This window comes from Hyaena hyaena, unplaced genomic scaffold, assembly GCF_003009895.1.
Source record: "Hyaena hyaena isolate Hyena2069 unplaced genomic scaffold, ASM300989v1 scaffold_64, whole genome shotgun sequence".
Lineage (NCBI taxonomy): Eukaryota > Metazoa > Chordata > Mammalia > Carnivora > Hyaenidae > Hyaena > Hyaena hyaena.
In genome coordinates this window covers 2,643,780-2,657,817 of record NW_024080698.1, presented here as the reverse complement: position 1 = coordinate 2,657,817, position 14,038 = coordinate 2,643,780, and the positions used below count along the sequence as shown (strand labels likewise).

General features: G+C 41.9%; 2 protein-coding genes across 3 annotated transcripts in view; one reads left to right on the top strand and one right to left on the bottom strand.

Annotated features, from left to right (window-relative positions):
* The window catches only part of FER1L5 (fer-1 like family member 5), a 54,648-nt gene that overhangs the window by 21,009 nt on the left and 19,601 nt on the right, over positions 1-14,038 (bottom strand). The window contains exons 15-19 of the mRNA XM_039232428.1: positions 13,696-13,739; positions 13,527-13,609; positions 13,356-13,450; positions 12,047-12,172; positions 10,092-10,269 (exon numbers count right to left, since the gene is read on the bottom strand). Coding sequence (XP_039088359.1) covers positions 10,092-10,269; positions 12,047-12,172; positions 13,356-13,450; positions 13,527-13,609; positions 13,696-13,739 — 526 coding nt within the window. The remainder of the gene's footprint in view (positions 1-10,091; positions 10,270-12,046; positions 12,173-13,355; positions 13,451-13,526; positions 13,610-13,695; positions 13,740-14,038) is intronic.
* LMAN2L (lectin, mannose binding 2 like) overlaps positions 1-14,038 on the top strand; it is an 81,594-nt gene that overhangs the window by 51,127 nt on the left and 16,429 nt on the right. The window contains exon 9 of one of the 2 annotated variants that reach the window (XM_039232426.1): positions 1,521-1,957. The exons of the other annotated variant lie outside the window; for it this stretch is intronic. Within the exon in view, the coding sequence (XP_039088357.1) occupies positions 1,521-1,558 (38 nt within the window). The 3' untranslated portion in view covers positions 1,559-1,957. Of the gene's footprint in view, positions 1-1,520; positions 1,958-14,038 lie in introns of those variants that run through there. 2 annotated transcript variants of the gene reach the window in all.

The following is a 14,038-nucleotide window of genomic DNA, read 5'->3' as shown; positions in this document are numbered from 1 at the left end:
ATTTGTAACTTTAATTGGAGCCTCACATAGGTTGTATTCTGCACTCATACCACCTGTGTGGGCTGGAAAACATGTAAAGTGGCCTTTGGTTGGCAGTGCCCCAGGTAACCGGAGGAAGCAAAGAAATTCTCTCTGGAGGTAAAGCTTTAAAGTCCCAAAGGTTTCCCAGAGATACAATTCCAGGAAAACAAGCAGCTCAGAACCAATATACACACTCTCTAGTCCTGCAGTTCCACCGTTCTTTTTTTTTTTTTTTTTTAATGTTTATTTATTTTGGAGAGAGAGAGAGACAGAGTGTGAGCAGGGGAGGAGCAGAGAGAGAGGGAGGCACAGAATCCGAAGCAGGCTGCAGGCCCTGAGCTGTCAGCACAAAGCCCGATGTGGGGCTCGAGCTCATGAACTGCAAGATCATGACCTGAGCCAAACTCAGGCGCTCAACTGACTGAGGCACCCAGGTGCCCCATAGCCCTGCAGTTCTGCTTCCAGGCATACACCCAACCGAAGCGGGTCACAGCATTAAAGACAGGTCGCAAAATGTTCATGGCAGGACTGTTTGTAATAGTCCAAAACTGAAAACCACTGAAACCTCTCAGCGGTAGAAGGGAAAAATAAGTTATGGTATATTTGCACCATGGAATACTATACAGCAAGGAGAACAAGCTGCAGCTACAGCCAACATCATCTAGGTTTCCGAATGCATTTCACAAAATGGTGAGCAAAAGAAGCCAGATACAAAAGACTGCGTGCTATCTGGTTTCGTTTTTATAAACCACCAGGCAAAATGGAGGTTAGGAGGGTAATGCCCTTGGTGGAGGTGGGGGCAGAAAGGCTCAAGGGGCCTCTGAGATGTCAGGACTCTGTTTCATGGTCTGAATGTTGTTACACGGGTGTGTTTGCTGTGCGATGATTCATTGAGTTGGACACTTTGCTTTGTGTACTTTCCATAGCTATGTTATACTTGAATCAAAAGGTTGTTTGTTTGTTTTTTGAGAGAGAGAGAGAAAGCTAGTGCACACGAGAGGGGGAGGGACAGAGAGAGAAAGACAGGGAGAGAGACTTCTAAGCAGGCTCCACACTTAGTGTGAAGCCCGACATGGGCTCAGTCCCATGAACTGTGAGATCACCAATTGATCTCATTAACCAATTGAGCCATTCAGGCATCCCTGAATCAAAAGTTTACTTAAGAATTTAAAAGATAGTGGAGGCAAAAAAGACAAAATACATTAAAATACAGTGGGTCAAATGATAGAAAATATCATGGGGAAGAATAAAGTGGGGACCAGGGATCAGGAGCTGCCAAAGCATTTTAAATATATTGGTTGCCTCAGGCCCTTCCAAGAAGATCTAGAAGAAGTTATGCAGAATGCAGCTCAGAGAGATGGCAAATATGGAAGGGAGGTTTAAAAATATGAAGAACAGAATGACAAGTTCCACAGAGAATTGAGTGTGTTTGAAAAGGAGCTATAAGAGACAAGGAGAAGTAGTAGTTTTCAAAGTGAAAATATCTTACAATTTTCCAGAATTGTTGGCAGACCCCCGATGCAGACTCCGGCACTGAATGAATCATTACAATGGTAAGTGAGCAGAGGTCCAGGACTGGGGCTCTCAGATATGAACGTACGGCACAAGATGGCAATTTTCTTCTTCTACTCTTGGATGGCATACAAAAGCAACAAGGAGGAGGAAAACAACTCCATTTTCAGCAAAGCAAGGAGACAGATATAATCTGCAGACTCAAAATACACATAAGGACTGCCAAAAGCAACTGTGATTGCCCTCAAAGCCGAAAGGGGTGAAGTGCAACAGAAGTCGCCTGCGGGGAAGCGAAGAGCTGGACAGACAGCTGGAAGCACAGCTTGATGGGAGCAGGGTGCAGAATGTGCCAGCAAAAATACACTCCCAGAATGAACTCAGGGCTCAGAGGAGGAAATGTGAGCTGGTAAAAAAAAAGTAGAAGTAAAAACACAAACACCCTAGAAAGAAGACAACATAAAAAGAAGCCTAACGGAGATTAGATGCTGCAGGCAAGCCGGTGAGAGGCACAGAAGTAAGGATAGAAATAAGAAGAGTCACCAGAATAAAATGGAAATAAAGAATCAAAAAGGATCAAGGAGAAGAAGATGGATACAGAAGAAAACCAGGGAAAATTGTTAAGCCCATAAGTGGAGCCCCTGAAATAGAAAACCTAAACAATGGGACAGAATATTTAAAAACATAACTAAAGAGGGGCGCCTGAGTGGCTCAGTTGGTTAAACATCCGACTCTTGATTTCAGCTCAGGTCATGATCTCACAGCTCGTGGGATTAAGCCCCGTGTCGAGCTCTGTGCTGACAGAGTGGATCCCGTTTGGAATTTTCTCTCCTTCTCTCTCTGCCCCTCTACCCCCCTGCCCCCATCTCAAAATTAATAAATAAACATAAATATATATACATATATATAAATAACTAAAGAAAACTCACATGGGAAGAGATAGTCATTTTAATAAATCATGCTTGAAAAATTGTATTCATATACAAATTAATTCAAAATGGATCATACAGCTAAATATAAGAACCAAAAGTATAAAACTTTTAGAAGATAGGGAGACAAATCTTCATAACCTTGGGTTAGGCAAAGGAATCTCAGATATGACACCATAAAAGAAAAAAATTGGACTTCCTCCAAATTAAAGCTACTCACACTTCAAAAACACTGTTATGAAAATGAAAAGAAAAGCCACAGACTATTTGCAAATAATACATCTAATAAAAGACTTGTATCTAGCATATATAAAGAACTCTTATAACCCCATAATAGGAAGACATGCAATCCAATTAAAAAACTGTAAAAATAATTACACCACTAAAGAAATTACTAACAAAGTAAGATTCTAATCTACCGATAAAAGAGTACACCACATGCCAGGGAAAACTGACTCCAAGGGATCAACATTTCAACATATCCTGGTAAAGTTAGTAGACTTGCAAATAAAGGATATTTGGGGAGCTGGACAAAAAGATCAAGAAATTTATAGGGAAAAATATCAGAAAAAGAGAAGGCATTCGTTATGAAGAAGGTATTGGTTGAGAAACCACAAACTTCTAGAACAAAACATGAGGGAATTCTCCTTAATAAATCTGGAGTGGAGAAGACCTTTCTAATTATGACTCAAAAACCAGAAGCCCTAAAAGAAGTAGTATGAGTACATTAAAAAAAAAAAAAGTCTTCATGGGAAAAAAATCCCAAACACCATAGACAAAGATATGAGACAAATATAGGACATATATCGACAGGTCATATCATAAGGGCCTAATCTCCCTCATCTATGAAGGCATCCTAGAAATCAATAAGAAAATGACTAATATCTCAATAGAATAAGAGAGAAAATACATAAACAGGAAAATAATGGGAAACACAAATGACCTTAAACATATGAAAAGATGCCGAACTTCATTTATAACAACAAACACAAAGTAAAAACCACACCAAAATACCAGTTTTCACTTATCAGACTGATTAGGGTCTCATATGTTGCTGGTGGGAGTGTTGAATGGTACATCCTTTATGGAGGATTATTAGGGTGCAGCCAGGAAAAGAAAAAGGCCATGGCATGTATTTGAAATAGAGGGGATTTAATGTATTGAAAGGGCCGAGAGATCAAGAAGAGGAAAATGAGCTTACTCAGATATTAGTAACAGGAGGAAGAGACTTCTGTTTCTAGGGCTGGGGAACAAAAAGGAGGCAATGGTGTGAACAGAGACAGGTGCACAACATGGCTTCATCATCGGGGTAGCTGCACAAGGTGCTGGAGCCACCAAGGTGATGCCCAACCAGTAGTGCAGAGGAGCAGAGGCCTGGCCAAGGCTGGAATCATGGAGGAGGGACCAGCCAAAGCTGGGATCATTGAAGGGATGTAGCTACTTCCAGTGATGCCTCCTGAATCAGGGGTGGGAGAGAGGGGGAGGGAGAGGCAGAAAGACAAAGTGAAGAGGTGGAGAGATAGAACAGAACAACAATTATCACCTCTTTTATCAGCTGGCATGGGACTCTGGGAAATGTAGTTTGCAGGTGTTCAGCTCTGAGGTACAGAATAGATCAAGGATGGGCAAGAATGAAGCTTGATGTAGAACAGAGCATGCAAAGTGTCTCCTTGCTAGAGATAATGAGAGCAAACGGGAAAATGACCAGCATGAAGGGCAGTTTTGCAATATCTGCCAAGATGCAAATACACTTTTGACCAATTCCACTTTTTTTTTTAAATTTTATTTCTAGGAGAGAGAGAGAGACAGCATGAGCAGGGGAGGGTCAGAGAGAGAGGGAGTCACAGACTGAAATAGACTCCAGGCTCTGAGCTGGCAGTCAGCACAGAGCCCGACGCGGGGCTCGAACCCAAGAACTGCGAGATCATGACCTAAGCGAAAGTCGGACGCTTAACCGACTAAGCCACCCAGGCGCCCCTGACCAATTCCACTTTGGGAAATTTATCTTACCGTTATATTGACTTAAGTGAAATCACTTGTGGATAAGATTATATCTTAACAGCATTATTTGTAGTAGTAAAAGGTTGGTAAAATCTGTCAAGACTTAAGAAGAGAAAAGAAAGTGCATGCGTGTGCCTGCAAAGAATAAAAAAATAAGGACAGCTATTTTTTAGATATTGCAGAGATAAACAGATAACAGTAAGAAATTTTGATGGAAAATAGTTTGATGGTTCCTCACAAACTTAAACAGAATTACTATATGATCCAGTGCTTGCACTCCTAGGCATATGCCCCAAATAACTGAAAACAGGGACTCAGGTATATGTATATTGATCTTCATAAGCAGCATTGTTCATAATAGCCAAAATGTGGAAACAACCCAGTGTCCATCAACATATGAATGTATAAACAAAATGTGATACGTACATACCAAGGGATATGATTGAGCCGTAAAAAGGAATGCAGTTCTAACATATGCTATAACATGGATGAACCTTGAAAACAAATGCTAAGTGAAATAAGTCAAACACGAAAAACATATATTATTTGATTCCACATATGAGGTATAGGCAAATTCAGAGAAACAAAATGTAGAATAGAGGATACCAGAGGTGGGGGGGGAGGGCGGGAGGAGGACAAGGCGATTTATTGTCCAATGGGTAGAGTTTCTGTTTGTGATTATGAAAGAGTTCTAGAAATAGAGGTGATAGTGACACAACATTGTGAATGTACTTAATTCCACTGAACTGTACACTTAAAAATGGTTAAAATGGTACATTTTACATTATGTGTATTTTGCCACAATAAAAAAATTTTTAAAGATACTTTTTAAAAGATACTATGAATAATTTTATGCTGAAAATTTTGAAAATTTACATAAAATTTATAAATTCCTAGACAAATGAAACATACCAAAATTGACTTAAAAAGAAATAGAAAAGTGGAGTAATTAAAATAAATATGTATTTGAATCAATCAATTAAAAACAAACAAACCAATACCAGGCTTATATTTAGAGGTGAGTTCTATCACTTTCAAAAAACAGATGATTACAGTCTTACCCAAATGATCCTAGTGAATAAAAAGAGGAAATGCTACTCAATTTCAGGAGGCTAGCATAATTTTGATATAAATATAAAAATCCAACAAAGACACTACAAGAAAGAAAATTACAGATCAATCTTATTCACATTGATGCAAGAATCCTAAACAAAATATTAGCAAACCAACTCTAGAATGTATAACAAAGGTGAAAATAAAATTGTATTATTAAAATTGCATTTTATTTTATATACAACAATTATATGTGGATATATATAATATCATATGAAGTAGTTATAATATTAAATTTTTTTTTCTTCATTTTCTTTTTTGAGAGAGAGAGAGAGAGACAGAGCATGAGCAGGGGAGGGGCAGAGAGAGAAGGAGACACAGAATCCGAAGCAGGCTCCAGGCTCTGAGCTAGCTGTCAGCACAGGGCCCAACACGGGGCTCAAACCCACAAATCGCAAAATCATGACTGAGCCAAAGTCAGATGCTTAACTGACTGAGCCAGCCAGGCACCCCTGAAGTAGTTATAATATTAACTCAAGGTAGATGATGATAGATTAAAGATCAATATTGCAACTTCTTGACCAACCACTACAAATAATCCAGAGATGTATAGCCAGAGTGGAGACAGAACGCAATACTAAAAACAAAACTAAACTAAACAAATAAAAAACACTTGTTTAGAACAAAAGAAAGAGGAAAATCCCAGCAGGCTTTTTGTAGAAATTGTCAAGCTGATGCTAAAATTTATATGAAAATGGAAAGGAACCAGAATAGCCAAATACTGTATTACTTTGTAAAAGAATAACAAAGTTGGAGGACTTACACTGAGTGATTTAAAGACTGGCTTTCGAACTATAGTAATCAAACTAGTGGGATATCAGCATAAAGACAGACAGATCAATGGAACAGAACAGGGATTCTAGAAAGAGACCCACAGCATATGGTTAATCAATTTTCAACAAAGGTGTCAACGTAATTGTAAGTGGGAATGAAGTTTTTTTCAGCAAATGGTACTGAATTGGTTATCTTTATAGAAATAAGAATCTGACCTCACACCATATACAAAAATCAAGTCAGGTTAGATCATAAACCTAAACAAAGAAGCTAAAATTATAAAGCTGGTAGAATGAAACACAGGAGAATATCTTCATGATCTTGACATAGACAATATTTCTTGGACCAAATAACATATTACTTAAAAGAAAAGATAATCAGCAGCACATTTAATTTCATCAAAATCACTTAGTTAATTAATCTGCTTATTTACTTATTTGTGATCTCTACACCCAACTTGAGGCTTTAACTCATGACCCTGAGATCAAGGGTCGCCTGCTCTTCTGACTGAGCCAGCCAAGCAGCCCTCACAATTAGAATTTATTTCCTTCACAAAAATTAGAAACTTTTGATCTTGAAAAGACACTGCTTGGAAACTGAAAAGTCAAGCCACAGAGTGGAAAGTATTAACAAAACGGTCTTGACAAAGGACTTGTACCCAAAATATAAAAGAACTCTAGGAATGCAATGTAAAAAGCCAAACAACCCAGTGAAAGACTGGCAAAAGACTTGAACAGTACCTTTGCTAGAGAAATATAGGTGACCATGAAAAGATGCTCACTATTGCTACTGATGAGATAAATGGAAATTAAAATTACAGTTGTGTATATCACACCCTCTAGAATGACTCAAATGAAAAAGACCAACAGTATCAAATGTTGGCTAGGATGGGCAGCAAGTACAACTCTCAAACACTGCTGTGGGGTTGTAAAATCATACAAACACTCTGGAAGATTGCTAGTTATTTTCTTTTTAACCCAAATCCCATTCCTATGTATGTAGCCAAGAGAAATGCAAGCACATGTGTATAGAGAGACTTGTACTAGACTGTTCATAGTAGCTCTATTCATAATACTCCAAAAGCTGAATCAATCTAAATGTCCAACAGAGGGATGGGTAAATAAACTGTCATATTCCCATAACGGAGTACCTATCAGAAATAAAAAGGAACAAGACACTTGTCTGTGTAACAACATGGATGAACACCTATAACACTACACTGAGCCAAAGAAGCCATAGAAAGAGAACTGTATGTATGATTTCACTTACATGAAGTTGTAGGAAAAACAAAACAAATCTATAGTGATAGACAGCCCAGCAATGACTGCCCCCAGTGTTGGGGAGATTGACGGTAAAGGGGCAGCACATATGGCAGCTTTCTGGGGAGATGGAATTTTCTGCCCATGGTAGTTACATAGGCCTATGTATTTGTCAAAATGCATCAAATTGTATACTTAAAATATGTGCATTTTATAGTTTGCAAATAATATCTCAATAAAAAAATAAAAGATTGTAATTAAGAGAATGAAAAGCCTCAAACTTAGGGAAGATACTTACAAGATACCCATCTGACAAAGGATTGTTCCTGGAAAAAATAACTTAAAGTCAATAAGAAAAAGACAAGCCTAATAGAATAATAGATAAAATATATTAATAGGCTTTTTACAGATGAGAAAAACAAGTGTTTGTAAACACATGAAAAGTTGCTCATCCTCCATTAATAATCAGGAAAACACAAATCAAGATCTTATAAGATACCATTTTACATCCATCAGATTTGCTAAAACGAAAAGGCTGGGCAACATCAAGTCCTGGTGAGAACACAGAGTAACAGGAATTCTCATATCGTGCTGATGAGAGTGTAATTTTGGTATAATTACTTTTGCTTTGATTCTCTCCTTCATTCTAGGGTATATAATTTAGAGGAAGTCTTGCACTTGAGACCAAGAGACATGTACAAGAATGTTTATAACAAAATTATTATAGTAGGAAAAGAAGATACATCCCAATGTCTACATATACCACATAATTGGTGTTATAATCATACAGTAGAACATATACAGAAATGAAAATGAACTTCAGCTATATACACCAACATACAAAAATTAATATAGAGCAAAAGATGGAAAATAGATGTAGACTGCAGAGTTCCACTCGAACAAAATGCAAAAATAGTATGCTGTTTAGAGCTGCCTACATAGGTGGTAAAAATTTAAAAGTAGAGCAAGGGAGTGATTATCATGAGGGTCAGGATTGTGGTTATTTCGTGGGTAAATGAATGTGGGAAGAGCGTACAGGGAACCTCTAAGATGCTGGCAATTTTCTCTCTTTTAAACTGGGTAGTGAGTTCAGGGGTGCTCATTTTATTTTTCTTTAAATTCTATATATACATTTAATATATTTTTGTATATATTTCATAATTTAAAAATAAGTAGAGCATGTGGCACCTGGGTGGCTCAGTCAGTGGAGTGTCCAACTTTGGCTCAGGTCATGATCTCACAGTCTGTGAGTTCAAGCCCCATGTCCGGCTCTGTGCGGACAGCTCAGAGCCTGGAACCTGCTTCAGAGTCTGTGTTTCCCTCTTTCTCTGCCCTCCCCCACCATTCTCTCTCTCTCAAAGATAAATAAACACTAAAAAAAATTTAAAAAAAATAAGTAGAACATTATGCTAAGTGAAAGAAGCCAGACCCCAAGGACTACATATTGTGAATCCATGTGTACAATAAAATGTCCAAAATAGACAACTCCATAGAGACAGAGAGTAGATTAGTGGTTGCCTGCATTTGGGGACATAGGGGAGAAATAGCGAGTGACTGCTGGTGGGTACAGGGTTTCTTTCTGGAGTGATGAAAATGTTCTGGAATCAACCAGATGGTTGCCTAATTCTGTGAATACACTAAAAACCACTGAATTGCATACTTGGATGAATTGTATGGTGTGTGAATTTTATTTCAATAAGCTGTTCTTAAAACACCAGGGAAGTTTTTTAAGCACAGAAAGGCTCTCAATGGGCGATGAGATTGCAAAGCTGTTGAAGAGGAAGGGGAGGCAGTATTCCTCTAGAACAGTGGCTCTCAAACTCTAGCATGCATCTGAATCATAATCATATGGAGGGCTTGTTAAAACAGATTGTAGGGCACCATCCCCAGATTTTCTGATTCTGTAGGACTGAGGTGGGGCCAAGAATCTGCATTTCTAAAGTTCCAAGGTGATCCTGATTCTCAGCCAGGGACTGCACTTTGAGAACTGCTACTCTATTGTGCCCGGTATAGGTGTTTAATAAACATATATTGGATGAATGGATGAATGGATGGAAGGGAGGGTGGCTGAGTGTTTGGGACAGTGGATGGGTGGGAGATAAATGGATAAAAGGGTGGATGAGTGAATTAATGGATGGATAGAAGGTAGGCAGACAAGTAGCAGAAGATAGTTGCATGGACGGATCAGGGTGGTTCAGAGTAGTAGGGACGAAGATGGGGTTGGGGAAGTTGTAGTGTGGAATTTAGTGTAGAGTGAGACTTGACGTAAACACCTACTTTCAACTCTTGTCATGGGCTCACCGCCTACTAGCTATGCAATGTTTGGCAGGTGACTTCACCTCCCCGAAGCTCATTTTCCTCATGAATGACATGTGGGTTAACAATACCTATAAATGTTCATGAGCTAATACCCTTATAAAAGGGCCAAGCACAAGCCTGGCATGCAGTGGATGCTCTCTATTCTTTGGTTGGATCTGACTATTACCATCATATATCACTGGGCTGTACTGTGTGGTTGAGATGACAGGCTTGTAACTCAGGTCTGTCTTGTTTCCATAGTGGCCAATGCTGACCTCGAACTGGATTGGGTCCTTAAAGCTGGGCATCTTGGTACAGGAGAGGAAGATGACGCACAGCCCATACTTTTGCCGGTTGTGGTGCCTCTAAAACAAAACCCCCCACATCCCCAGTACATAAGCCAAGGCTATATAGACAGGTAGGGAGGCAATGATGAGGTGCCCTGTTTCTTTTGAAGGTCATCTTTGCTTCTCTTCAGGATGAGCTGGACCATCTTTGAACCCCCGCCCCCTCCAAATCCTGCTTTGACTCCGGCTCAAGGGCAGTTCCTCCCAGGACCTCTATCACCTGGCCCCCTCCTCCCAGTCAGCTGTGGTTCCTTTCCTTCCTGAAAGGGAGGCTTCTCCCTCTGATGCACAGAGGGCTAGCCTAGGCTCTGACTTGCGCCACCTCTCCCTCTCCATTTTTCCTAAATGCCCTCCCTGAAGGGATGAGTGTGGGCAGGGGTGTGATGAAGGTGACACACACGCACACATCTGCTCTGAGCTCTTCTCTAGCCGCCTCCTCCCACATGCTCCGGGTCCTCCATCTACTACGTCAGCTGCTCGCATTTCCATGGCCAACCCCTGCCCTCCTCTTGCACTCACCCAGTCTGTTCACTAGCTCTTCTCTGCTGTCATTAAAAATAACCCTCCTTCTCACCTCTGAGCCTCTATTTAGCTATCACCTGATCTTGTCTCCTTCTATTTTCCATCCAAGTTTCTATGCACTTGCCCATATGCACAGTCTGCACGCAGCTTCTCCCTCACACCTATGCGGCCTGGCAATTCTCCCTCCAGGGGGCTGCCTCGATGCTCCCTTTTGCAGACTCCTCCTCAGTCTCTTCTGCAAGCCCCTCCCCCTCCTTGACCTGCCTTAGGCTGTGGCACCCTTTCACCCACCTACTCCTCCCAGGCAGTTCCTCCACGACCCTGTGTTCAGACCCTGGTGTGCTGATGACACACCATCTGGCTAGCAGCCTTGGGGACTGGTCTTCATGGATATCTCACAAGCACATGTCAAACCCCCCCAGGGGTGGACATCATCCACCCCTCCCAGGCCTGATTCTACTTCAGGGAGTCCACGTTGATGCATGCCACCCCTAACCACCGTGCCACCTGAGGCAGAAAATGAGCATCAGCTTAGGGCAGTTAGCCTCATTTTTAATGTCTCGTTAGTCGGTGGCTCAAACCATTCTGTGTCCAAAAGTTCTCTGGAATTTGCTCCCTCCTCTTGGGCCCTCCTTCCTAGTGACTATATTCCAATTTTGAATAAGTGGGTGGCTATTCTCAACACTGCTCCTCTTGCTGGTTCCTGCATCAGTGGTCTTCCCCAGCCTTCAGGAAGAAATAAAAACTCCTGGGGCGCCTGGGTGGCTCAGTCGGTTAAGTGTCTGACTTCAGCTCAGGTTGTGATCTTGTGGTCCATGAGTTTGAGCCCTGCATCAGGGTCTGTGCTGGCAGCTCAGAGCCTAGAGCCTGCTTCAGATTCTGTGTCTCTGTCCGCCACTCATGTCCGCCTCTCTGCCCCTCCGCCACTCATGCTCTGTCTTTCCCTCTCTTTCTCTCTCAAAAGTAAATAAACACTGAAAAAATTTTTAAGAAATCATTAGAACATAATTTCTCCTTAACTAGATTATACATTTCTTAAACAGAAACCTTATTTTGTATTTACTGGGTCCCTGACCACCTGGGATTTGGCACAGCATGAAGCCCCAATAGGATCCTGATAAAGACTCAGGCAGGTTGATCAAACATCCTCATGCACCCAAAAGGTCATTCAGCTTATGACTAGGGCCTCTACAGTGTCAGGAACAGGACCCACAGTAGATTTGGGGTGGACAGAGGGGCTCTTTACTCCTGAGTTACCTTTTCCTGTAGTTACCTCTATACTGGTCACTTCAGAGGTGAGATCCTTCTTAAAGTTTTGATGGGGACCAATGTGGGTGAGTATCTCCAGGAAGACCCGGCCTCGATAAGCTAAGCCATCCTTAACAGCGTTGGGAATATTCTAGGGCAACAGGAAGGAAAACAGTGCCAAAAGGGATGAGAGCAAACGAGCAGACAAATCTCCCTGGACACTTCTGCAGCAAAGACAATAAGCAATATTGCCTAGTAACTTTCTGCCTAGGGTTGACCACAATTCAGGGGTGGAATTCCAGACACTCTAGACATGGTTGTGCCAGGAAACCTCTGGGCCCTGACCCTCTTCTTCCGTACTCTGAGGCCCACTCCTCTTTGCGCATTCTACCCCCTGATCAAATCAAAGTTCGGGTTCTCAGCAAATGCTTCCAGCTTGGACAAGGCTGTGATAACACTGGGTGTGCAACTCCAGCCTGGCCAATCAGGGTATGCCCCACCTCCTCAGCAACAGTGATTGGCCCAAGGAGAGTACACATGACCTATATCAGCCAATTAGAATGCTCCTTGGGCCTTCCCTATCAGAGGCTTGGATGGCCACTAGCCAGCAGGGAGGCCTGACTGAAGTAGGAAAGGATGAAGCCCAGGTTGAGGAGCAGCAGAGACAAGAGATGGAGTGAATGAGCTAGCCTCTTAATGGCATTGAGGTCCTGGTGCCTGCAGCTTGTCCTCACTCAAGAATTCTTCCCTTCTTTTAAGCCAGTTGGAGCTGGCTTCCTGAAATTTATCACCAATCTTTAAAAAAAAATTTTTTTTAATATTTATTTTTGAGAGAGAGAGTGTGTGTATATGTGAGTGGGGGAGTGGCAGAGAGAGAGGGAGACACAGAATCCAAAGCAGGCTCCAGGCTCTGAGCTGTCAGCACAGAGCCCAACGTGGGGCTTGAACCCACAAACTGAGATCATGATCTGAGCCAAAGTCGGACACTCAACTGACTGGGCCACCCAGGCGCTCCTATCACCAATCTTTAATAGCCCAGTACTTTCCACTTTTCCTATGCTGTTTTAGTCTTGTATGTCCTTTCCACCTGCTGGAAATCTGACCTGACATTTCATCTCAATGCCCCTTCCTCAGAGCTCTCCATCTGTTCCTTTCTGTGACACAACACACATCCCATATACACATAGCCATTTACACAAAGGTTACATGTTCTCTAATAGCATCATGGACAGAAACCAGGGCCGGATCCTCCCCCGGCACTTCCCAGGCCCCAGCACCTTTCATGTGGTTGGTTTTACCTACACTGTTCCCTAGAGCTGTCATGAGAAGCTTACAGTGTCTTCTTCCTGGATCCTGAAAGGGGCCTTTTTACCCCCACGGAGAGTCAGGAAGCTGGGGCCAAAACACGGTAGGAAGCCAGAGTACATTCCTGCAAGAAGAGAAGGTAAGGGCGACAGGGCCGGGTGGGAGAGAGGCAGGAGGCAGGGGCCTGGGGGATTGCTTGCCTTCTATTTCTGCTCCGGTGGATGAGATTTGGTTGAGGAACAGACTGACCGTCCCAATCTCATCCTGGCACTTGTTCTTGGGGCTGGAGAGAAACACAGCCTGAGCTGCTGGCCCAGCTCAGATTTTCTCCTCCCCTAAATGTTTTTCAGCCTCTTCCCGGCAACTTACCAGTCCAAGACTCTGAACTTGATGTAGCTGGATAGACAGGGCAGCTACAAGAGGAAAGCAAGAGCAGCAGTGGGTACAAGTTCAGGTAGTCTGGTCCTCGAGGAGTCTGAGTGCAGCTGGGAAGTCCTGGGTCTGGGTCCAAGGCCTGGCTCAATCATTAGCAAGCTATGTGACCACAGCCAAAATGAATTTACCATGGGGATATATAAATCTGTGGCTGTGGGCCTCCTCACTTGCATGGGCTTCTTGCAAGGACCTGGGAGAGGTCCCATAGTTGCTTTAGTATTCTTATTCTTTTTTATTTAAGTTGACTTATTTATTTTGAGAAAGAGAGAGTATGTGA